We start from the raw sequence: 23,730 nt of genomic DNA, 5'->3' as shown, positions 1-23,730 counted from the left end.
ATCCTTCTGTATGAACTGGGAAATTTCAAACACCACTTTAAAGCTGAGAATATCTGTTTGTGGATAAAATGTCTCGCCCATCTTTAAGACAGTCTCTTTTTCTGTAACAATGAACTGATATAGCATTTCCAACCTGATTCAGACATTCACTGCATGTACAATCAAAATGAACTTTTCAGTATCATTGCCACTAATACTGACTTGTCAAATGTCATTTGCGAAGATTCATAGCAGGTAGGGGAAGCAGTACAAACATTTTCAAATATTTTATTCAACAAGACAAGGCAGCAGCCACTTTGCAGCTGATAACGTAAATTTACATTGGTTCATTGGTCACTTCAAAGCTATCATGTAGCTGTGACTCATCATAGCTTTCATTGCATGGAAAAAAGTACACGTGTCATTTCTCTAGCTCCTAAATTTCCACAGAGCTCATTATTATTGAATGTTTTTTAAACAATGTTTCACAATCCTTATGTGATTTGATATGGTCAAAGCAGAGATCATGGGTTGAATGGCAAACACTATTCACCAGGGATTGAGGACTAGTACTTTCCCTTTATCGCCGACGAGGGCGCTATACACAATGTGAACATGTGTTGCACCCAGGCATTATCAGTTCGTTGAGAACTACAAAGATCTGCTCGTAGGTACCTTAGTTACAGTTCTTTACGTCATCACCAGTATGGATGCACATCAAAAGAATCTTGCCATTCAAATGAAAATTTCAATGTAATATTTTGCATTGAATGGATATTCTTCCAGTTAAAGCTGTCAGTTGTCCATGTTGTGACAATGACAGCATATCTGCTCCAACATATTACCCTGTTGTTCTCACCAAAGGTATGGATTTCCATTCTATACACAGATAGCTAGCATCATCTTCAACTTCTCTATCAGTCCACGTGAACTCCATTCTCAGACTTTACCATCTCTGCTGTCTCCGACTTGCGCTTCTTTTTTTTCTTCTTCTTTTGATTTTCTGACAAACCACTGCTGTTCAGTGATGTGAGTGTTCCGTTTTCAATTGTTTCACACTGTCCCTTGGTTTTCTTGTTCTCATCGAAGCGGCTCTCCATCCTTCCCATCCGGACAACATCATCCTGGGTGACTGCAGCCTGCAACAGCCTCTCATCCACTGAATCACTGTCAACATGAGAACACAAATCCCTCTGCCAGTTATTTTAACACAGTACAAGCTCAGCTACAGAACAACGTACGTTTGTGAAGTGGACCGATGACTTTCCTATTAAAATATATTTTTAATGTCAAACGTTCATTTATTCATGAATCATGCTATGAAATCAACCAATTATTCAAAAAGATTCTGTAGAAATTCTTTTATAGTAGAATTATTTACTCAAAAAGCGTCATTCAGCATTGTTAACTTTGAATATTACATGCTAGCTAGTTAGCTAGCTAGCTAGCTAACTTGATAGATAGATAGATAGAGTGAAATTATTGAGTTCATGTACCAACACAGAAAAGCAAATCTAGCTTCTCCATTTTAACATACATATTCTAACCCTGTATAGTGTTCTCATTGCTTAGGAATATCTGTGTATCAGTGTTTCAATACAAATGAATCCTTTCAGGTTGGTGCAAGATGCTAGCGTTTCCTTTCCGCAGATAACATTAAAGAGCATTGTTTCCCCAGTTACAATACGCCATCGCTGATACATTGGTCGGCTTTACAAGGGCTTCCACAATCCATTTTTCTTTCATAATCAGAGTGATTGCTAATTCTTAGCTATAGCCTGCATACCATGTCAATTTGAAAAAAAAGTTCTGAATCACATCAGTACGACAGAAATAGTGAAAACAAGTCACCACGAGAAACCATTTTATCTTCACTGAATCATGCATTACAAGCAGTTATTGGTTCAGATTACCTGTCACTGCTGCTTGTCTCCTCTTCATGTTTTTTACTCTTGTTTTGCTCAGCTTTCACTTCCTCCGCATCATCAAGAATCAGAGCTCTGGTTGGATCTGACGTCGAAAATAACTTGAATCCTGCTTGTAGGATAGAAGTAAGACAGATTTCTCTTCATTGAGATCAGCTTTGATCTGCTCACACCATGCATCCAAAATATTGCTGACAACCAACATAGATGCTTTCTCATCGTTTTCAAATATCAACTCAATGTTACACATTTGTTTTTTTTTGAAGTCAGATCATTACAATTTTTTGTCTCTCTTGAGTTAACCCTTTGAATGCTGTAATTTTTTCCCTACAAAATTTTAGTGCAAATTTTACCAATTTGTATGAATTTTTCTGTAATTTTTGTGATAATTTTAGACCAAATGGCCATCACATTTTATCAGCTACAATTTCAAATCAAAATTTTGGCAAAGATCTGAAAAAGTTGACCGGGGTACATTTTGTACAGGCAGCAAAAATTGACTTTGGTGCTCAAAGGGTTGAAATAATTTTCAGAGACAAGATCTACCGTAACTTAACATACAGTATTGCAATTTTAGATTTGGAAATACAGAGTCGTCTGTTTTCCCAACTGTCACCTTCATGTTCCACGCTAGAGTCTTCATCACTTCGACGAAACTTCTTAAAATCTGTGGGTTCAACATCTATTGCACTGCAATGACATCAAGGAAAAAACATTCAGGTAAAGCAAGAACTGCACGGAATGTAGCTCAAGTCATTATTTGATGGTATTTCAGCACAAGTATTCAGTTTTCCCGACATTTATGAGCACAGCATCAAACAGTGGCTTTCTGAATAGTACGGTGATAAAAACGGATTAACCCTTTCTTTATTGTAGTTTGGCCTGAATGCGTTGCTATCAATAGTGAGAGTGGACCGGTTCACAGGGAATTGGGGGTGAACAGGTTATGAGTGGTATATTAACAGCAGATGCTATTATATGGCATTTTAAAACCACAAATTAACTGCTAGCAAAGGTACTGACCCTTTGAACCCCGAAATCCCTGGTAACCAATAATGATGAATAACAAGAAATTATACATTCCCATAGCAATGTACATTAACAAGTGTCTACTCCTGAGAGATCAATAACAAACACAACAATAACAAACAAATATTCTTTCCAGTTTGTGTTCTATTAATGTATGTACCTTTATTTATCTATTTATTGCTGATTTTATCTGTTTTTGGCTACTCATTGAATAGCTTCTTTGAAGTCTCTATGTTTGACGATGTTTACCCTTTCCTTAGGATAAAGAGTGTCAATAAAAAGAGTAGTAAAGTAGTAGTAAATCACATAGAGATTTATCCAAGCTGGGAGCAAAAGGGGGTAGGGGTTTAACCTCGATGACAGTTCTTTGAATATTGTCAAAACGAAATCCACCATACCTGTCAAGCATTGTTTCAAGTCGCTTGGCAACATGTTGGCGGAACTCTTTGGTTGCCTGGATACTTTTATAGTCACATTTGTCATTTTCATCTTCATCCTTTCTCCTGCAGAATACAGACATTGTCTTTCATGCCCCATCAAGGGAATGGATTGCAGGTATGAACAATTTTGTAATGAAAATTACTATCTCACAACTCTTACATGAAAAATGTGACAAACTAAGACTTCATTCTATAGTAAATATGTGCTAGAAAACCAGGAAAATCAAACCCATCATTTCTTTCAGAATGAGCAGTTTTTACACGAAAAAAATTTACTTTTATGCTGTTAAGTACATCTCGAACATACCAACATAAATCATGTTTGGTCCGATTTAACAACATTTCTGTGGAAAGCTATTTAAATATCTCTTTTTTAGTATCGTAAAGCTTTCTTTTTGAAAGAAGAAAGGTGTATCAAAACAGGACATTATAAAAGTTAGGCGATCGTAAAGAGATGCACATCTATAGCAAATGTTATACAGAAACTCAATGAAGAAAACTTAATCCTACTCGATAGCACTTCTGAAAATCACAGAAAATTGAACATACACCAGTAGGATGAAGGTCTGTTCTGATCTGCAAGGACAGTACAAAAGTAAATTGTGAACTGAACATGTTCACATTTTTGTGTGAGTATAGTTTATTCCTTGCATTGTCTGTAAATTGTGTGTGTGGAAAGGAGGGGGGAAGGCATTAAAAACCTTGATTAAAAGGGAGGTGGAAATTATCATCTGATATTATAGTCTTGATTTTGTACACAACAATAGGCAATAGGTACCTGTAGGTCCAGATATTTTTCCTGTGTAAAAAAGACGCTTTCATGATAACCGCGACGTAACAAAATCTTCCAGAAAGTAGTAAGACCATAGTTAGGTTTAAAACAAGAGAGGGTGTTTCTCTAATTCTGGCCAGAACCAGCTATTGCACCTCACTGATATACTGATGTCAAACTCAGCTAGTCACAGCTATTCTATTCAACTTACATGCTGAATAGGCCAGCAACCCACTTTTAAAGTAAGAAAGGTGAACAGCGCAAGATGTACGGTGACATCAGTGATATCAGGATATTTATTGTAACTTGATTTCAAGCTTATGAAACTTACAGTATTACAATGAATTTGTATGCTATTACAACACACTGACCTTAAACTTGGTTTATTTGAATGGAATGTCTTCTTCTTGTTTTTCACCTCTGAAATAAGAAACAAGGAAAAGACTGTTAGGCGCAAATATCAAGGTCATCATTGGGTGAGAATTTTTTTCCAGTACTTTGGTTCTGTGTAGCTTACGATTAAAAGACCAACATTTCACACCCAGTGCACAGGGACATACAATACAGTTTGCTGAAGAGTCTATCAGCAAGATGACTGCCGAGTAGTTTTAATGATATTGCATTCCACAGGGACAGCAGAATGGATCTACACTCACAGTCATGTCAACTATCGACAGAAATGATAAATGCATGACCAAAATTTCAGAGATAGGTCTTTCCAGAAAACATAGTACACTATTGTGCACGGTGAGCATTATTCGAACAAAGAATTTTCTGTTGATGTTAATTACTATTGTTGTGATTATTATAACAATCTATTATTATTATCATTATTATGTTTGTTCTGTCTGAACAGTTTGATGCACTATTCAATACTACTAGTACTGTTAGTATGTGATCTTGAAATTAGGACAAATTGTCACCTGACCCCTACCGAACACACCTGGGTATTACTCGGTTCTTAAAAACAGCCAAGGGAGTCGTGTAGGGCTACTGGTCACACCCATCACAATAGCGCTGATAGCGATTTCAGATTTGTTACTAAATATAGCTGCACGTGCGACATCGGACAAAATTCGGACAATTAGAAGCTGCTAGCTGTGTAATGAACCAGAAGCTAAGAAAGAGTCTAATAGGATGTATACTTTGTTGCAGAGACAATCCCCAAAAAAGCTCCATCCCCAGTACAATATACAATATATTTGTTTATCGTCTACAACACGCACGTAGGAGCCTATATCTCGCACTTATAATCTATTAATGATTAGTTCTTCAGTTTACATTCCTTGGAATCTTAAAAATACTGTCAAGGACACTATATGCATGCTCTCATTCGGTTTGAATTGGTCCATTCAAGAAATATTTATACCTGAAAAACAAGAATGACAAAAGCAAATAAGGTCTCCAACTTAGGTACTAGAGGTCATCTTTAGGAATCAACTTCTATACCAATGGGACAAGCAGATCCTAAATACATAAGCAAATGTCAACAAAAAAATCAGCCAGAGCAAGCTTGACAAAAAGAAAAGGTGGGAGAGTGGGGAAAAAATTAAGAGTGGGAGGAAAAATGTACAAAGTATGTGGTAAAAAAGTAATGCTACCTCATCAATCTTCTAGACCCTACCCCCTCCTGAATATCAAATGTTCCACCCCTTGGTATTTATCATTTTTACTGAAAGAGCTACCGTGAATGGCAAGACGGCAGGAAATGTATTTACAACATTTGAGTTGCTATCATTCAAATGTAAACAGTACTTAAGTTAGTTATAGTGAAGTGCCTTCCACTTTAGGGGTGATTATGACATCTGGAATTATCCTGGATCCAAATTTCTCATCAGTTCTTGTGTGTCTTACATGAAAAAGTTGCAAAAATTGGTCTGCACTGAAAAATTTAACCTCAGCTTTGTTTTCTGGATCAAATTTTACAACAAATTGATACCAAATATGACAAAATTATGTTCACAGCCTTCGGAACTGTATCACAACATATCCTGGGTTGTATAGGTCATTTAAGGTCACAAACAGAGAAAATTACCTTACCTAAAATATACATATTTGAGGGTTTCCCAACACTTTGAGTAGAAAATGTATCTAATAACATCCCTTGGGACTTTTATACCAAATGACAAAGCTATCAGACAAGTAATTTTGAGAACAAGTTTTCTTGACCAAAAATGACAAAATTGTCTTAAAAATACAAATTTGTATATTTCAGGACAATTTCCACATATCTAACTATTGCCATCCCAGGACATCTGTCTACCAAATATAAATGCTGTCTGTTCAACGGCTTTAAAAAGAAAATATTTTTTAAGATTTTTTGACTAAAAATGACAAAATTGCTCCAAAACAGTAATTTTTCCAATTTTGTCGCAATTTCAACAAATTAGAAGGGCAACACCCTTGCAAAAACCCAATCCAAATTTGAGAGCAAGTGGGCCAGCAGTTTCAGAGAAGAAGAATTTTTACTTAAAATAAGCAAAAAATTCAGCAAAAATACAAAATTCAGGATATCTTCACAATATTCATAAAACTGTGTAAGGTTCACCTAAGGTACTCGCACACAAATTTCCAAAGCAATCAAAACAGCTGCAGTTCTTGAGTTATTTAATTCTTGACCATTTTCACATTTTTGAAGCTAATTTGCATAATTTTGGCAATGCAAAAGCCCAGGATGTATCCACACACCAAATACCAAGCTGAAACGTGCAGCGGTTCACGTTTTTGATGTTGACATACATACATTACATACATACATACATACACACAAGTTCACAACAACATACATACATACATACATACATACATACATACATACATACATACATACATGATAGCGAGCGCAGCGAGAGCGGCCGAAGGCCGCTCGCGAAGCGAGCATTAAGACTAACGTGTGTACAAGAAATTTAGAATGGAATCTATATATACCTACGAGTTTTGTGAAAGGAGAAGGAGAGCACTTCCATGGAGGCGGCCATTTTGAATACTTTTACACGGATTGCGTGAAATTAAAGATATAATCTACCACAAATCCTACTCGACAATGTGTATTTCCGACAAAAGAATCTCTCTATTCCAAAGAAAGTGTGAAATTTGTTTCAAAATGACTATTTTCGATCACTTTTGAAAGCCCGGATCGGTCATCACTAGGCGCCGCCATTTTGAAACAAGCCAACTCTCGCGAGAACGAACGGTCAACTCACGCGAGAATTAAAATAGTGTGCTGAGACTACCGCCGACGGGAATAGTACGTGTTTTACATTAGACCGCCTCTGTTCCCGCCCCTGTTACAATAAACTGTTCTGAATTATATAATTTACCAGTTTTAAATAATTTTCGTTAGTGAACTTGGCATTTCCGAGTTAAATTGCTATAATAATCTATAAATGTTATTCTAGAAAACAATCGACAGCAATTCAAACTCAATGGCCAAAATATGCGTCTTGCATCAACATCAATGACAATGACGATATACCCTACGCTGCGCTTGCTCTCAGGTCAGACCTGTTACATATTATATACATACATACAATGATACATACAAATACCCCACATACGTGCATACATACATAACCGACTTCATCTTATAAGATAGCCTCACATTGGTATACCAAATGTGAGCTAATAACATGACGATTCAAGGCTGTATTTACCAAAATTATGTTGCAGTTCACTTTGGTTGACAACAGCATCCTGCAAACGTAATTTTTCATCTTCGTCCGAACTCGACTCGAGCTCGGAGCTTATGCGGGCTGCCATTTTAGATCCACTATGACCTCGTTCAAAGAGTCACTATATTGCAAGCGTCAAAGAAGCCCGTGGGCGTGATTGATACCTTCCTTTCTATGAAATTTCATTTATTATCGAAAACTTAAATATTCTTGTGAAATTATCGGACTTTATTGTGTATATTGCAATTCATTGGCACATATCTGAACTTCTACTCGAACAAGGTAAAATAGGCCGAGGGCGCTCTTACATTGCTGACTGGACTTCCAGGACATTAGTGATCATAATATGCTATATTTAGGCGATTACTCATCTCTCGAGGCCACAGCTACTGCGGTGGTCGTAGACATACGACAGATATCAGATCCCAGGCAACTACATCAAGAGGACGGATGTAAAGTCTAGCGGCTAACGTCGACTACTCGTTCTGTACGTGTGATATATTCAAGCAAGGTCAAGTTGAGCTTCATTCATTTTGTTCAAACCACTTGGAAAAAAATCGAAGGTACACTCCGGAGACGTCGAAACTTTGAAAGCATCCTACTCTCAGGAAGGAATACAGGATCTGGAGCGGAATGACTGAAATACGTATTTTTGGACATCTGTCAATTATAGGATGGCTGTTACTTAACATAGCAATGTCAAATGTCAACAAATGGATATTTGTGCAATATAACTTCAACTACCCTATTATACTGACAACATTACACATGATTACTCTCTTCGTAGTCCAGTCCGTAATTATTCGTTTTACTCCCTTCGGAGCGGCATATGGAGATGGAGACGACCGTCTCAAAATCCCACCGCATCTTTCTCGGAAAGTGTCCATCCTGAGCCTCGCGTTCTGCATCAGTATAGCATGCGGAAACATCGCCCTGAAATATCTATACGTGTCTTTTCTGAAGATGCTCATGGCCACGAGCCCAGCTGTGACAGTTGCGATGTCTCGCCTCGTGTTTGACTATAAACACGACTTGTACGTTTATTACTCGATGGCACCGTTGGTCGTGGGCGGTCTCATCTGCACCTTCGGAGAACTCAATTTCAGTTACATCGGGTTCTTAGCGGCGGTAGTCGCTTTGCTTCTTAGAAGTACGAAGAGTATACTCCAAGGTGTGTGTTTTGTCTCCTTCGTTATAGGTGTGCTCTGTGAATTAAAAGGGAATAGGACGGTTTGGATGCGGGGCGTTTTGCTATGTTGATAGTCCTGAGTGAGCACTCAGCAACTGCTTTGCTGCCTCACTTGTTACAAGAGCACATAACCCTACATTTACAGCTACCGGTATAGAGCAAAGTGAAGCAGTAAGGCCGCGTTCAAAAAAGTGGTGAGGGGGGGGGGCTGGAGGAATTCAGGGGGGGATTCGAAAATTGTTGGGGTAGTCGAGGGGGGGGACTTGAAAGTTTTGCTCTGCCTATAGGGGGGGGACCTGAAAATATTTTGACTCCGAACATTTTGATGTCGTCCAATGGTTCTAATGTTAGTAATAATTAAACAAAATCTAGAACCGTTTTGTCATATTTTATGTCTTTAATCTCGAAAAAGTCTAAAATGTATGAATGCCATTAAATTTTCGTAGAACAAGTTGGCCTTGGCAGGAGCTACAACTGTTGATAATTTGTTCAATATTTCTATGCAATGTATCAAACACAGTTTCTTGGTGTCTCTCTACAGCATGCTGCTGAAAAACACAATATTCAGTTTGTCAACAAAGCCCGTTTGTCTAAATATTGGTGATAATTGAATGATGCAAATGCACGGTACACGTAGGCTGTGTTGGCAAGATGAATACTGGATAGCTCAACATTCTGTAGGGAGTAGAACAAGAACACAATTGTATAAACTGAACAAAAATATTGTCAAAATAAAAAGTTAATACAACTACTGCCCTGCTACTACATACTGGCAGTGACAGTGATACATGTAGCTCTGACTCTGATGTAGTTTAAGAAGAGTTTCGGTCATAGGACAGTCAATTGACAGTGAAACATACATCTACTTGTACACAAGATCCAGCCAGAAAGCAACACATAGAAGACTAGGGGACTACAGTTCCATGGATATTTGAATTCTGGCATATGAGAACAATCAAATATTAGAGAAAAAAGATGGGGTCACCATACTTGATCTTATACAAATGTACGATGAAAAGTCAGTTTTTCTAAAATCACTTAAAATCAATATATAAAACCATTCATTTCAAGTTCATGCGGTGAATGAAATTTTCACATCTCATTGTACCAATAACACAAAGTTAAACTCTGAACAGTAAAGACTCTAATTTAAATGGAAAAATGTGTGACTAAATGGAATCTTTTATTTGTTATCAAATTTGCCATTATTACACCCAAAATTTCTGAGATTAAAACATTTATTTCATGGAATATTTTAACCTTCCAGTATTGTCAATTTTGTAAAACATTTTATAAGTGGCATCCAAGTTGTACATGTCTTGTACTTTTGAAAAAAAAAATTTCGGTAGGTCACTGTGCTCATTTTTTCACAATTTGGTTAAACGTAGCTAGGAATACACAATTTTCATACTCTCTCATGATTGTCATTTTGTGTGCTTTTCAGCTGGTGCCATTGAACTGGCCAGAGTTGGATAAACTCAAGTCGGCTTAGACTGAGAAATCCAAAAAGTTCACTGATGCATTTAAAAATGAATCAATTTTAAGAACTTGCCCTAGGTATATGGCTCTACAACCTGCTGATAAGAGGTAGTGTTGAACATTTGCGTGCAGAACGACACATTACATGGTTTTTTTTTACTCTGTGTGCATTCCTAATAAATATGCGGCTATATGGTAATTTTGGGGGGGGACTTGAAAATTTTGAGGGTATTGAGGGGGGGACTTGAAAATTTTTGAGGGTATTGAGGGGGGGGATCTGAAAAAAATAAGATTTCAATCGCGATTCCTCCAGCCCCCCCTCCACCATTTTTTTTTGAACGCGGCCTAAGCCACACACTCACGGCGTAGGTGTAAGGGATGTATTTTCACAGTGGTCAATTTAACGGTGGAGCTAGAAACGGATTACCAAATGGCACACTTAAATTATGTAACAAAATGAATAACAATGCTAATGTTGTGTATTGAATATTAACGCATAGATGGTAGGAATTTACCTTCTAGCATCTTTGGTTAAAATAATTAAGCCATATAATTCTGGATACAAGCCTGGAATTGTAAAATTGATTCTTAATCCCAATATACACATTGTATCTTTTTATTATTGCTTGATTGAAATTTTTGCAGCTCACATAAAATTGTGTTAGTCATGGAAGTAATTCAATAGGGGTTAATTAAGCACTGCTCATATTTCACTCATTAAATTTTGTGCTGAGTGCTGTCATTAACTGCTGTGACTTTGTAAATATGACAGCGTAATGCCAATAATACTGACGTGCCCTGTTTTATTCCCATTCAGTTAATGCCAACTCTGTTGCTAAGCAAATTTAATCTTCAGAATCCGGTTTGTATTGTGGCCATATAACCCTCTGATTATTGCTCTGTGTACAGGTCCATATCCACCATCGGTAACACTTGTGTTTTGGGTAAAAGGGCCATTAAAAATATTGCTTGGTCACCTACCCAAAAATGTAAACTTTCATAATAGATGGATGATTGTCCCCAAATTTTCTCAGGAATTTAAAATGCATTATTTGCGACAGGATAACTTTCACCAAGATTGGCTTTATTTGCAGAAAACACCAGTGAGAGTTTTGTTCTGGTGCCATGTGTGTACAGTGTGTCAGAAATACTAGTAGTATGTTACCAGAGACCTTTGACCATTGTCACTTTGCCGTAGTTATTTACGAGCAAAGTAATAATTTTATGAGGAAATAGACATGCAGAAGATAAAGTTTATGTATGTGTTTACTGTACATCATAAAAGGTATTTGCCCAATACCTCTTTCCCCTCACAAGATAATATTTAACCCTTTGAATGTTGTAGTTTTCCCACCAAAATTTTAGTACAACATTTTAACAATTTTTGTAAATTTTCCTTTAATTTTTAAAATTTTTTTGGACCAAATGGACATCACATTTACATGTAATTGGCTACAGGTTTTCATCAAAAATTTAGCAAAAATCATAAAAAAATTGACTGGGGTATATTTTATAAGGGAGACAAAAGTTGATTTTAGCGCTCAAAGGGTTCAATGTTGATGCCCACAGTTATTGCATCTACTTCTTTTCTGAAGGACTGAAACTTATACGAAAAGATTTTGATGCAAAAGTACCAATGCTCATTCAAAGAGTAAAGGGCTTGAATTTGTTGCTTTAATTTTTCCTTTTATTATTTTGACCTTCAGCAAAAATGAATAGATTGCAGTAAACCTAACTCAAGGTTACAACAGCTTTCAATAACAGCATTTGAGTGGATCGTGTCTGTTTGATTGAATATCAAAGCAAGGTCTCATTCAACTTTTAATCCTCTGAGCACCAAAGTCAGTCACCGTTATAAAATATACCCTCGTCAAATTTTTTCAAGGTTTTGCCAAAATTTTGATTAAAACCTGTAGCCAGTGAAATGTGATGTTCATTTGGTCCAAAATTATTTAAAAATTTCATAAAAGTTCATAAATATTGGCAAAATGTTGCATTTCAGTTTTAGTGGGAAAAATTACCGCATTCAAAGGGTTAATGATTCACCACACTGATATGTGTCAATAATAGTTACATGTCTTGGCATAATCTAAGAACTTTTTGTCATCACTCTGTGCTTCGTTGCCCTTCATTGACCTCGGCTATGAAATAGGACTGGATATTGACCAATTGTACAATCCATTGAACTAAGTAACAAGATGAGACCCAGGAGAGGCAGATTAATGTATGATCATATCCTTATAGCAATGGCTTCTTTCTGTACCGGTCCTAATAAGAAAACAGGCCATTGTGCAAAGGATGTGTTTCTGATAACACTGCATAAAATTGTAGAACAACTGCAAAGATCCTGGCGTCCAGAGTTATAAACACTGCTTTGATAAGCTTGCATTCTGAAAGGGGTATTTCTATACAAAAAGTGAGACAATGTGTTTTATCTTTATTGAATGTGAGATCTATATCATTTCTGGAAAGGGGTTCCCCCATGCAAAGTATGAAACAATGCATTCTTGAAAGGGTTTTCCCCAATGCAAGTATGGAACAATGTCTGATATCTCTGTCATCACATACCTCATGACATTTCAGAAATGTCTGCCAGGTATACAAAATTAAACAAGGGATTTTCCCACAACAAAGCAAGTTTCTTTTTTTAAGTTGATTGTAGTTAGGATTGCTGACAAGCACATTCTCATCATTGTTAGCAACCTTGGTTCCATTTCCTGACCTCACGCCATAGGCCATTGAGCATGAGTCAGCCCTGTTCACTTTAGACATTGTGTCACACATTCATAGTGCAGTCGTACTTTCACTTCAGCATATGGTGACTTGTCTACCATCACACAACTAGTTACTCTTGTCAGATTTAAAAATATCCTTATGAAGTTGAACCTTGTCAAAACATGCAGACTTCTAATTACCCACTTTAAATGCCAACTATTTTGTATTTTCAAGTTTTTAACCACTGGATCATATGATCTTTAACTGAGAAAATGACATTCAGAATTGTGATCAGTGTTGTTGGTGACAATCAATTGGCTTCTGATGGCTTTTATCCAACATGTTTGTTCTAGACTGACTGAAAGGGGATTCAAAAATTTTGTGAAAATGTTGGATTTGACCAAGATTGAATTTTCATGAAGGTAGAATAAGCCTCAGGGATAGTCCGTGTCTCAAATTTCTGCACTACGTTACTGATCTGCTGTGTGTTTGTGCCATCGACTCACTTTTACAGTGCTGGTGGTGTTTGGACTCATTTTGAAACTTTGAAACCTATAGCCTAACAAAGTTTTTGACATACCTTTTAAATTGTTTTTTCAATTTGATTATTTCCCTACAGAGTTAATTTATTAAAGTAGGATAGTTTCCCTTCGAATTTCAAAATTCTAGGCAAGAATTTTTGCCCAGGTACCAACATTTTGCATGATGACCCCTAATTTTTATTCTTGATCATGAAAGAGGAAAAAGTTTGAGCAAAAGTTTTAAACTTAAGTTTCAGTGCGTTTAAATTATCATTGTTCACAAATCGGTAAACACAAACTTGAGCACAATTGCCTTACACCTAAGTACATTTATTGACATTTTTACTGATAACTGCAATTTTAAGATTCAGAAATAAACAATATATCTTGACCAAATTAAATTAACTATATATCATGGATAAGTTAACACATTTAAACATTTGAAGGTAGTGTAATCTAATTTTAGTGATAAGGGTGTAGACACAGTTACATATTTATGTATCCATTTTATGTATTTATTTTTGATGGCTTTCTATTCTACATTTATATTAATCTTAAAAAAAAGTTACTTTGTATGTGGTACTGAAACACTACAAAATTGTGAAAGTGGTTACTAATGTTTTCTCTATCAATTTCTGTCTTGCTATTGTTGTAGGTGTTTTATTGAAAGAAGAAAAATTGGACTCAGTACGCCTGCTGTACCATATGTCATTTCCTAGCATGCTAATTTTGGCAGCATGTTCCTGTATCTTTGAATACGATGCCTTTTTCAATGGTAGTCTTTTCAGCAGTGTGGATCTATGGCACATGATTGGTCTAAGCTGCCTGTGCTCAGTCGGCTACAACACCATGAACTTCGTTGTGACCTTTTTCACGTCAGCCGTGACTTTGCAAGTCCTGGGGAATGTAGGTATCGCTTTGAACGTCATCATTTCTGTGGCCATCTTCCAGAACAAGATGTCGTTCTTGAGTGTGATTGGTGGCGTACTTACTATTGTTGGTGTCTGTATGTACGATCGGGCCCTGGACATTGCCAGGTATATGAGACACCGTGTGAGCAAGTCATGGGGTCCCATCAAATAGACAAGACCAGAGCATGTGCCAAACGAGACAGCCCAAAGCCTCTCCTCCCTGTCATCCTGTGGAATGGTGAAACCCAGCCATTGGAAAACAATGTTCAGTCAAACCACTTCCCAGGAGCAGAGGGATGCAAGATTTATAACAAGATGACATTCCATCTAAACCTGGAAATCAAACTGAATTTACAATCGGTCAGGTTCAAAATACTTCTGATATTTTACTATTTAAAGAACTTTTTATTTTCAGTTCTGAATAGCTGGTACTTGCAAATTGTTTTAATAGTTGTATTTGTTTCTTACGATGTCCAAACAAGGACATCGTTTGCTCTAAAATGATCAAGTATAAATCACATTTTACCAGAGAAAACGAGTTGTAGTTCAGATTTGAAACAATGACACTTATCAACATGTATTATACCAAAGGTCAAACTTTGTTAGGTCTGGGTATATTTTTGATTTCTATCTCAGTCACTCCTTAGTGTGCAGAAAACTAAATCCTAGCATACATATGTTTCCATAAAATAAAAAAGGACAGACGAATAATCAGGATCTTTCTGACCATTCCAGTACAAATGGCGATAGGTATCCGACATGAGTAGAACATATTTGAGCTGCCACCCTGCCCTAAAATGTTACAATATGTATATACCCACTCACCTCCTCTTTCTAATGGAATGACTCATGGAAAATATTAATCACCACAGGATGAATGGTAACCCATGCTTCGTGCAAATCTTTCACGACAAAAGGGAATGCATTTATTTCTAATGCGATTTGCGTCATCAAAACGATTCTCTATTTCAACAGCATTGAAAGCTTACCCAACATCTGTTCTCTGTCACTTTTGAACAAAACAGTCCAAAGAGGCAAGAGTCGTTGTGTAGCAAGCATACGGTTCTTCAATCACAGATAGAAAAAGAACCATCTGGCAATCTGATGCACTTTGCTGTGAATATTTGTGATGCCCCCCAGTTTCTAGGAACTACTGCGGCATACTGGGATCATTTACATCCGTGTTACTCTAACATTAGTCAATTAGGAAGGGGTATTTTTCTGCCTGTTTATCACAAAAACCATTCTACGAAAGACATGCATGTCACATCGGTAAACAGAATGAATTTCTTCAGGTTTTAAATATCTAAAGTTCATGATAATCTGAATGACTATGAAAAGCTGTTATCATTAAAAAGCTACTTTATGATGGAAGACATGTTGACAATTTCAGTACACTATAATTTTTTTAGTGACCATAGTATTAATTTAAGGTACAAACAATCAAATTGGTATATAGTCCTGACATTTTACAAACTTTTCCATGAGGAATTTTAAGTGTGTTACAGAAGATATTTTCTGAAATTTGCTCTCCAAATAAACAGGACTGGACAATAGATTTTATGCAGATTGTTCAAAATCGTAGCTCAAAACACTCCTTTGATATTCATAAATCGGTTTGAATAGAAGTTGAATGATATGAAATGTCAGTGGAAAAAATACTAAAATTTTGAATAATTGTACTGGTATGAGCATGATCGCCAAGTGAGTTTGTAAAATAGTGTTGTGTAAGACCATTGATGGATTGAAACATATGTTACAATGAAACACCATGTACTGGTGTGCATTTTCCATTAAATATGTTGTACCATTGTACACAGGATACCCATATGATTGTTGCCTCAGAAAAACACACACAAATTATGTTTGCATCTCTTAATTCTCCCCGAGGATATCTTTAAATTTCGATGCGTATAAAAGTTGCAAATGCTTAAGTAGGTTCTTTTACCACAAAGTAAAATTGGCACATTGTGAATTCTAATTTTGTTAATGTCGTCATTTCACTTTGCTTTTTAATTTTTTATGAGCATTAATTCTTTGAAGTGTTATTCATTTATTATCCATTTTTTTTTCATTTCTTTGTTGTTTCATTTCCCCAGCTTTACATTGTTCACACATCACTTATTACCCTTCCTGTGTGTCTGGTTGAATAGATGATATGCACCTGTTCCGTTGTCTGCAGACTGTGTATTTGACATTTGTTTAAGCCTAAGGGATAAATGAAAGCCATAGTATGCATTGACAGTAGCTGAAGCAACATCAACATTGACACCATGTCTGTGTGAGCGTTTAAGTGGCATTGTGTTTTTGTAACATCTTTTATACATATTTTATTTTACTACCAAAGGTGAATGTTTGTCCTTTGGAATTGAATTATGCCCAGATCTTGCAAAAGTGATAAAATAGTGATGCCTTTTCCAGAAAAAATTGCATTTTGATGGTTTGTTGAATTTCACATTCCAACAATTAAATGTGAATGTTTTTGTTGTGGAGACTAGTACCTATGTAAATTTTACTTTGGTTCCCTGAGAATAACAATGCAATTTATCAGGGGACAACAGAAATTGTAACAGAGTTCCTATTTGATTTATCTTAATTCGCAAAATCTCCCCAAAAACATCATATGTTCATCACTCACTTGCACTGCCCTATTTGTAGCTAGGGAGTGTGCTGCGGACCCTCTGTAAACCTTGTTAGTGTAAGGCATTGCAGAATGTATCGGTGCATGTCTTGCTCATCGCAAAATTATCAGAATTATCTGACTTATAGCATTTCTTTGGAATACCACCATTCAAAATCATCAGTTCTCATGAAAATGTCAGATTCTGACCATCTTGAATATTAAAACCATACCCGATCTGCCTTAAAACTTCAGGGTCAAATATCAACTGTTAGCACCAACATGAGATGAATGAAAATGTTACAAAAAACAATGCCATTTAATGAATGGTTTGTGACCTCATTTTCACCTCCCTGTGAAGCTGTGTTAAAAACTACCTATGCATATACCGGCTTTATATGTGCTTTAAAAGAGAAAACGACACATTTTGCTATCAACAGATATTTATACCACACAATAAGAATTTAATGTGCCACCTACCATAGTACTTCTGCCTAGTTCAAATTCTAAAGTCATCAGAAATTCAGTAAAAATGTAAAGTATCAAGACTGTAAACTGTAAACCTTTCTTCAAGATGTCCTGAAGTAATAGCTGTAGGTAAAGTTCAACAACAGAATGAAACCTCAGTACTATTTTTATACTCCTCTATCATGAAAAGGAAGTTACTATCCAGCACACAGTGTCTGTGCTTGTCTTCCAGCTTTTTCAAATCCACAAGTCAAATGTTTACATAACATGTACACTCTCACTGAGAATTCCGACTGTCAAACTTGGAGTTTAATCTTGTACTATATCCCAGAATGCATCAGCAGAGTAGGGATATCCATCTTAGCTACAGTGTACCCAGACTGTACTATATCCCAGAATGCATCAGCAGAGTAGGGATATCCATCTTAGCTACAGTGTACCCAGACTGTACTATATCCCAGAATGCATCAGCAGAGTAGGGATATCCATCTTAGCTACAGTGTACCCAGACTGTACTATATCCCAGAATGCATCAGCAGAGTAGGGATATCCGTCTTAGCTACAGTGTACCCAGACTGTACTATATCCCAGAATGCATCATCATAGTAGGGATATCCATCTTAGCTACAGTGTACCCAGACTGTACTATATCCCAGAATGCATCAGCAGAGTAGGGATATCCGTCTTAGCTACAGTGTACCCAGACTGCCATATTTAACATAGAAGATGTATTTGTATAAGAATGACATAAATTTCCAAAAATTAATAACATGACTAAAAAAATCTGTGAGTAATAGGTCACACCTCTTAATTATGCAGTGTGCTTGAGGTTGCCACAAGATTTCAGCAAGTTGGCGCACTAAGTTCGCTTGTAATTTTAAACAGGCAAAAAAGATGATCTTAACGCACTCATGCCAAGGTTCCGAAGCTGATACATAAAATCTACTCAAGGATGAATTCTCTTTACCATTTCCTACTCTGTAGAAACAGTAATACTTATTTGTTGACAGTGTCTGGATGCACCGGGTTATGCATCTTTCAAAAGCATATCAACATTTTCATTATCAGAAGTGTTTGTTTGAATATTACCAAGATTTACTCCAGTGCATTGGTGCATCATGGGATTATCTTTACAAAACACTGACAATGCAACGCTGCAGTAATATCTATGTTACTGACTTCCTGTTGTGGTAAATTGTTTACAAAATGCAAGCTTTCAGGTTCTGACTTCAAAAACTTGACTGCAAAATTAAATATTCAAGAATAGTTTTTGTTTGAACAATGCAAGTAAAATTTATCAATCTGTCAACATTTTCATTTCATTTTGTCCAAGTGAACTTTCCTTGTTTTATTTATTTATTTGTGGTATTTTTTCCTCTGTGGTATTTCTTGATTTGTTACTTTTGCAACCAGAAAGAAAATTATATATTTACACTTCATAAAAAATGCAAATTATTGTTTTGCTTTGAACATCGAGAGTTTCAGAAATAAGTTTTACACTTCAAAAATTTGTCTGCATGGTTAAAACAGAGACAATACCCCTAATTTGTATGTTCATTTTAATATTAACAAACAAATATTCCAAAAGACAAAAAGTGCTAGGCAATTTTATTGATGAGAAATAAAGTTACAACCTGTTTTTGTGGCTTTCATTGGAATTTTAGGCCAAAAAATGTACATCAATCAAGATCGCAGTGAGTTGTCTCAAATATTCTATTTGACCAAGTTCAATTCCCCATAAATTTTCCTTTTTTCTTTTTCCGTCCGTTGTATCTCTTGTACATGCTCATTTGGAGTACTTTCACTCTGATATGGTGATGTTATTATCAGTTTTTACCCATTCACCATCATGGTTTGGTCCAGCCTCTTTGTTTACAATTGGAATTCTGGACCTGTGTACAGTGCAATGGGGAGGAATGGTTAAATTTGTTCTGTTCAGGGTAAAAATCCCACAGTGGAGTGTGCTTTGTTACGTTTACCGCACCAAGATGTGATTCAACACACACTCAACTCTTTCAAGAGAAATTCAACTTTTCAAAAAAACAGAGAGGCTTGTTTAATAAAACCCATCATGATTTAGTCATCGGAAAGTAAGCCACATTGATGCAGATGTCAACTTGATGGTTTGAAGTTTATTGTCAGATCAAACTGTTGGAAAAATAGAAAAATCTCAATAATTAACCTATTCAGTCATAAAAATTAAAATTGTGATAAAAATTAAAATTGTGAAAAAGACCAAAAATATGGCAGATCATACTAAGTGGTCCCAAACTTTTTGTTATTGTGAATTTCCTAATTCTTATTGGCAAAAGGTACATTTATATTTGTTGTAGTAAAAAGGAACTAGCCAGCTTTATAGCATACAAAAGATTTGTTAACTCTCTGTACAAAAAAACTGAGTTTTACATTGCCTTTAGAAAAGAGAAAATGTCTGCACATAATAGGAAGTAGGGAATTTACAGTTCTAATATCCACCAAGACCCATGCACAACAGGCACGACACATGATAATGATAATGTATGATTAATGTTCAATACTCTATTGGCTTCTGCAATGTAAAAGAAAATTTTTCTCAGATCGAATATGACATATATTAAAATCTTTTTGATAATTCCAATAAAAAGACATTCAGTCATACATCAGAGAGTTGTAAAGAAGCAAACCTATGTCACTTAGATTTGTATGATGTATTTTTATAGACAATTGTGAGGATCAAGAATCATTGAAGCTGTGTACCCACAGTGAATGTCAAAGGTCAAAGGCCAGTAACCACTTTTGTTTTCACACAAATGGTTTGTGTATTTATCAGTGCTGTCATTCAAGAGTACAGAATGTAAAACTTTATAGTCAATGCCAGGTCAATGGCAACTCTTGAATTTTATTTTATCAGGAAATTAAAAAAACACGCTGTATTTTGTGCAATGTACACAGAATAATAATAATAATAAAGTACATTTGTAATGCGCATAATCTCTGAACAGAGCTCTAGGCACAATAGTAACAAAAATAAAAAATAACAGGGGAAATGAATGAACCACCGGGACTGGAGACTAGGAAAACGAAAAAAATTAAACTACTGTTTAAAGAGAAAAATCTTGAGGGAACGACAGAAAGGAAGGGTAGAGTTGGAGTGGCGAAGGTCAGAAGGAAATTTGTTCCATAATGCAGGGCCAATGTAAGAGAAAGATCTCTCGCCAAAAGTCTTTGTGGAAACTCTTGGAATTCTGAGAAGTCGAGAATCTGAGGAAGAACGGAGTTTTCTTTTTGGAGTTTATTGATGTAGAATTTCAGAGAGATATTGCTAGAGATATCACTAATATGTTCACATTTTATTGAAAGACATAGATACAAAAATAAACCATAACAGTCTTTGTGGAAACTCTTGGAATACTGAGAAGTCGAGAATCTGAGGAAGAACGGAGTTGTCTTTTTGGAGTTTATTGATGTAGAAGTTCAGAGAGATATTGCTAGAGATATCACTAATATGTTCACATTTTATTGAAAGACATAGATACAAAAATAAACCATAAACAGTCTTTGTGGAAACTCTTGGAATACTGAGAAGTCGAGAATCTGAGGAAGAACGGAGTTGTCTTTTTGGAGTTTATTGATGTAGAAGTTCAGAGAGATATTGCTAGAGACAGAATCACTAATATGTTCACATTTTATTGAAAGACATAGATACAAAAATAAACCATAAAAGATGTCTAAAACAACAAGGTAATCTGTGTAGTTTTGGACATAAATAAGAGAACACCTGCAAGGGAGTTTCACATGTTTTCTGTTTCAGTGGCCATTTTGCCACCAAATTTGTAAAACATTCTATGTGTTGGACACTGCCATGTTACTTGTTTGCAATCACAATGGGATGATAGCTTTGACTTTTGATACTTACAGTAATTTCTTGTGCTTTCAGCATCCAAGTTTTAAAGAATTTCTTGCCCCTTCTGACAAAGTAAAAGGGTATTAAAGGTGCAGTACTATCGGTATGTTAGGGTGTATAGAGCTCATCATTGAACATATTACCATGTTGCTTGCAGGCTTTCTAACTCACTCTTGGATGTACAAATAATGTTTCCAACAAATTATCAAAGGTTAAGGCTATTGTCTCTCTACAATGAGCACAGATATAATATTTTTCAGCTTTTTAAATTGTTTTGTAATTTATATAGAAACATTTACTTTTTTCAAGATCATTTTCAATGATTTACCTTTGTGACATTGAAGAGTACAAAAACACCTGGTTTTATTTTATTTTATTTATTGCTAAATCTGTCATTTGATTTCTAAATCCTACCTCACATTTACTTGTAATTTGCATTAGTTCTCTATTTATGTGCAATGAACATAAAAACCACATAATTTCTCAAATGTGGCTGAGACAGTTGAATGAACTTTGACCCCATATATATTTGCTTTTGATTGAAGGAAGGCCTGGGCATTGCTCCATAAACAAACTTTTGCAGCAAAAGTAAAGTTAAAGATACCAACCTCGACAATTTATGAATTTAATCATCAACCATTGAACTAGCCAAATTGTATTCAAAAGTATTCAGAATTAGATTACATGTAACATTTCTAACCCTTTACATATAATGAAACAAAATGGAAACTTGGAATGTGAAATGAGTTGTACCTCCTTTGATGATATTAAATCATCAGTATTAATTTCATCCTGAGTGTTGTTCTTCAAAATCTGTTTCTTCATTCCTTCTGGTGTAGCGTTTAATTTGTTTTTTCAGTCTTTCTGTAGTGGGTTTTTCACTAAACCGAAAAATTTGGTTTTAATCTTTATTGACAGCTTAGCTTTGTGGTAATTTTTGGAATTGGTGTAAGTTAAACGGACATTGAAACAAACGTAGCTGATTTTAAATTTTTCTTGGAGGGTGCTGACAGAGTTTCTCACCAGAATACTTTTTAATTGTTCATGTATTTAGTAGACTTGTAAGACGTTGAAATGTACATATATCAATTTTAAAGTGGGTGTTAGTTAATGTCTTACTTTGGAAACAAAACCTATGGCAATGAATATCTATGACAGAAAAAATAAATTTGCCGTCTTTCAAGGTCAACTCTTACACAGATATCGGTATCACATGTGGTTATTTGTTGATTGTGACCTTATAAGACAAACCAGACATCGATAAGATTGTGAATTTGTCTGTCCATTGAGACAGTCAATATTGACCGAACACTGATTATATGTCCACATGATGCAAACTTGGTCAAAGAAACACAACATACAAACACAAAAATCAACTCCCCAAAATTGGAGCACAAAAACAAACACTTTGAGCCCTTCATTGGTCAAAGTTTGTTGGGACTGATCCAAATGATATCACTGTTTTGTTACATATATGCAAAAGTAAATACTGTCAATTCTCTTTTACGAGACTTTCAAAAATAATGTGTAAACATGTGGATGAATATTCAAAATATTTTCCTATGCCAGGTATCAGTGTTTCCATTTGCAGCTGGCAAAATTAGACCACTGGGAATTTGGAGGAATATTATTGAGCAGCACACGGACATTGATAAATGACTTCACAAATTATCACGGTATACTTAGTATCAGATGGTTAATGTAAACTATGGCTGTTGGAGCTCAACAAAAGTGGTCGTCTTTTGTCAAGTTGTTGGCAATATTATTCCCTGTGAGTTCAGTGTATTGCTGTGGACAGTGGCTGAAAGTAAACCTGTCTTCTATTAGCAACGATACTATTGGGTGTATTTTGCCAAATCTGGAGACATTTTGGTACGTGTATGTCACAATAGACAAAACCCGAAAGAGACAGCAATGTCAGTGATTGCCTTTTGATGTTAAAATGAGCCGCATACAGTCACCCTGTGGAAGTATACATATTTTTAGTACTTCTGCTTAAATTCCAGGTGTCAGGGATGTTTTTTAGCTTGCACGTTTCTACCTCATTATGTACAGCTGAATATCAAAACAATACATTTAGCAGTGAAATTCAGCCACATGTGATCATTAGTCTCTCAATGTAAATTCT

The 23,730-nt window shown here is 35.8% G+C and overlaps 2 protein-coding genes across 2 annotated transcripts; one reads left to right on the top strand and one right to left on the bottom strand.

Annotated features, from left to right (window-relative positions):
• Window positions 1-251: 251 nt before the first annotated feature.
• LOC139144964 (protein CUSTOS-like) lies at window positions 252-7,911 on the bottom strand. The gene is made up of 6 exons (XM_070715816.1): window positions 7,799-7,911; window positions 4,517-4,565; window positions 3,332-3,436; window positions 2,521-2,594; window positions 1,893-2,013; window positions 252-1,146 (listed from the first exon to the last, which is right to left on the bottom strand). Exons 1-6 carry the CDS (start codon window positions 7,902-7,904, stop codon window positions 897-899), a joined length of 705 nt encoding a protein of 234 aa, XP_070571917.1. The 5' UTR covers window positions 7,905-7,911; the 3' UTR covers window positions 252-896.
• A 219-nt stretch (window positions 7,912-8,130) lies between these two features.
• Window positions 8,131-22,857, top strand: LOC139144963 (uncharacterized). The gene is made up of 2 exons (XM_070715815.1): window positions 8,131-8,987; window positions 14,376-22,857. Exons 1-2 carry the CDS (start codon window positions 8,450-8,452, stop codon window positions 14,801-14,803), a joined length of 966 nt encoding a protein of 321 aa, XP_070571916.1. The 5' UTR covers window positions 8,131-8,449; the 3' UTR covers window positions 14,804-22,857.
• Window positions 22,858-23,730: the final 873 nt, after the last annotated feature.

This window comes from Ptychodera flava, chromosome 12 (assembly GCF_041260155.1).
Source record: "Ptychodera flava strain L36383 chromosome 12, AS_Pfla_20210202, whole genome shotgun sequence".
Taxonomy (NCBI): domain Eukaryota; kingdom Metazoa; phylum Hemichordata; class Enteropneusta; family Ptychoderidae; genus Ptychodera; species Ptychodera flava.
This window is presented reverse-complemented; position numbering and strand designations above follow the sequence as displayed.

Excerpts from the sequence above, each read along its gene's own strand:
- LOC139144964 (XM_070715816.1), bottom strand. The coding sequence starts at position 7,904 with ATGGCAGCCCGCATAAGCTCCGAGCTCGAGTCGAGTTCGGACGAAGAT. Across the intron at positions 2,595-3,331 it reads CTTGAAACAATGCTTGACAG|TGCAATAGATGTTGAACCCA; the intron begins GTATGGTGGATT and ends ATGTCATTGCAG. Across the intron at positions 2,014-2,520 it reads CTCTAGCGTGGAACATGAAG|GATTCAAGTTATTTTCGACG; the intron begins GTGACAGTTGGG and ends TCCTACAAGCAG.
- LOC139144963 (XM_070715815.1), top strand. The coding sequence starts at position 8,450 with ATGACTGAAATACGTATTTTTGGACATCTGTCAATTATAGGATGGCTG. Across the intron at positions 8,988-14,375 it reads TACGAAGAGTATACTCCAAG|GTGTTTTATTGAAAGAAGAA; the intron begins GTGTGTGTTTTG and ends CTATTGTTGTAG.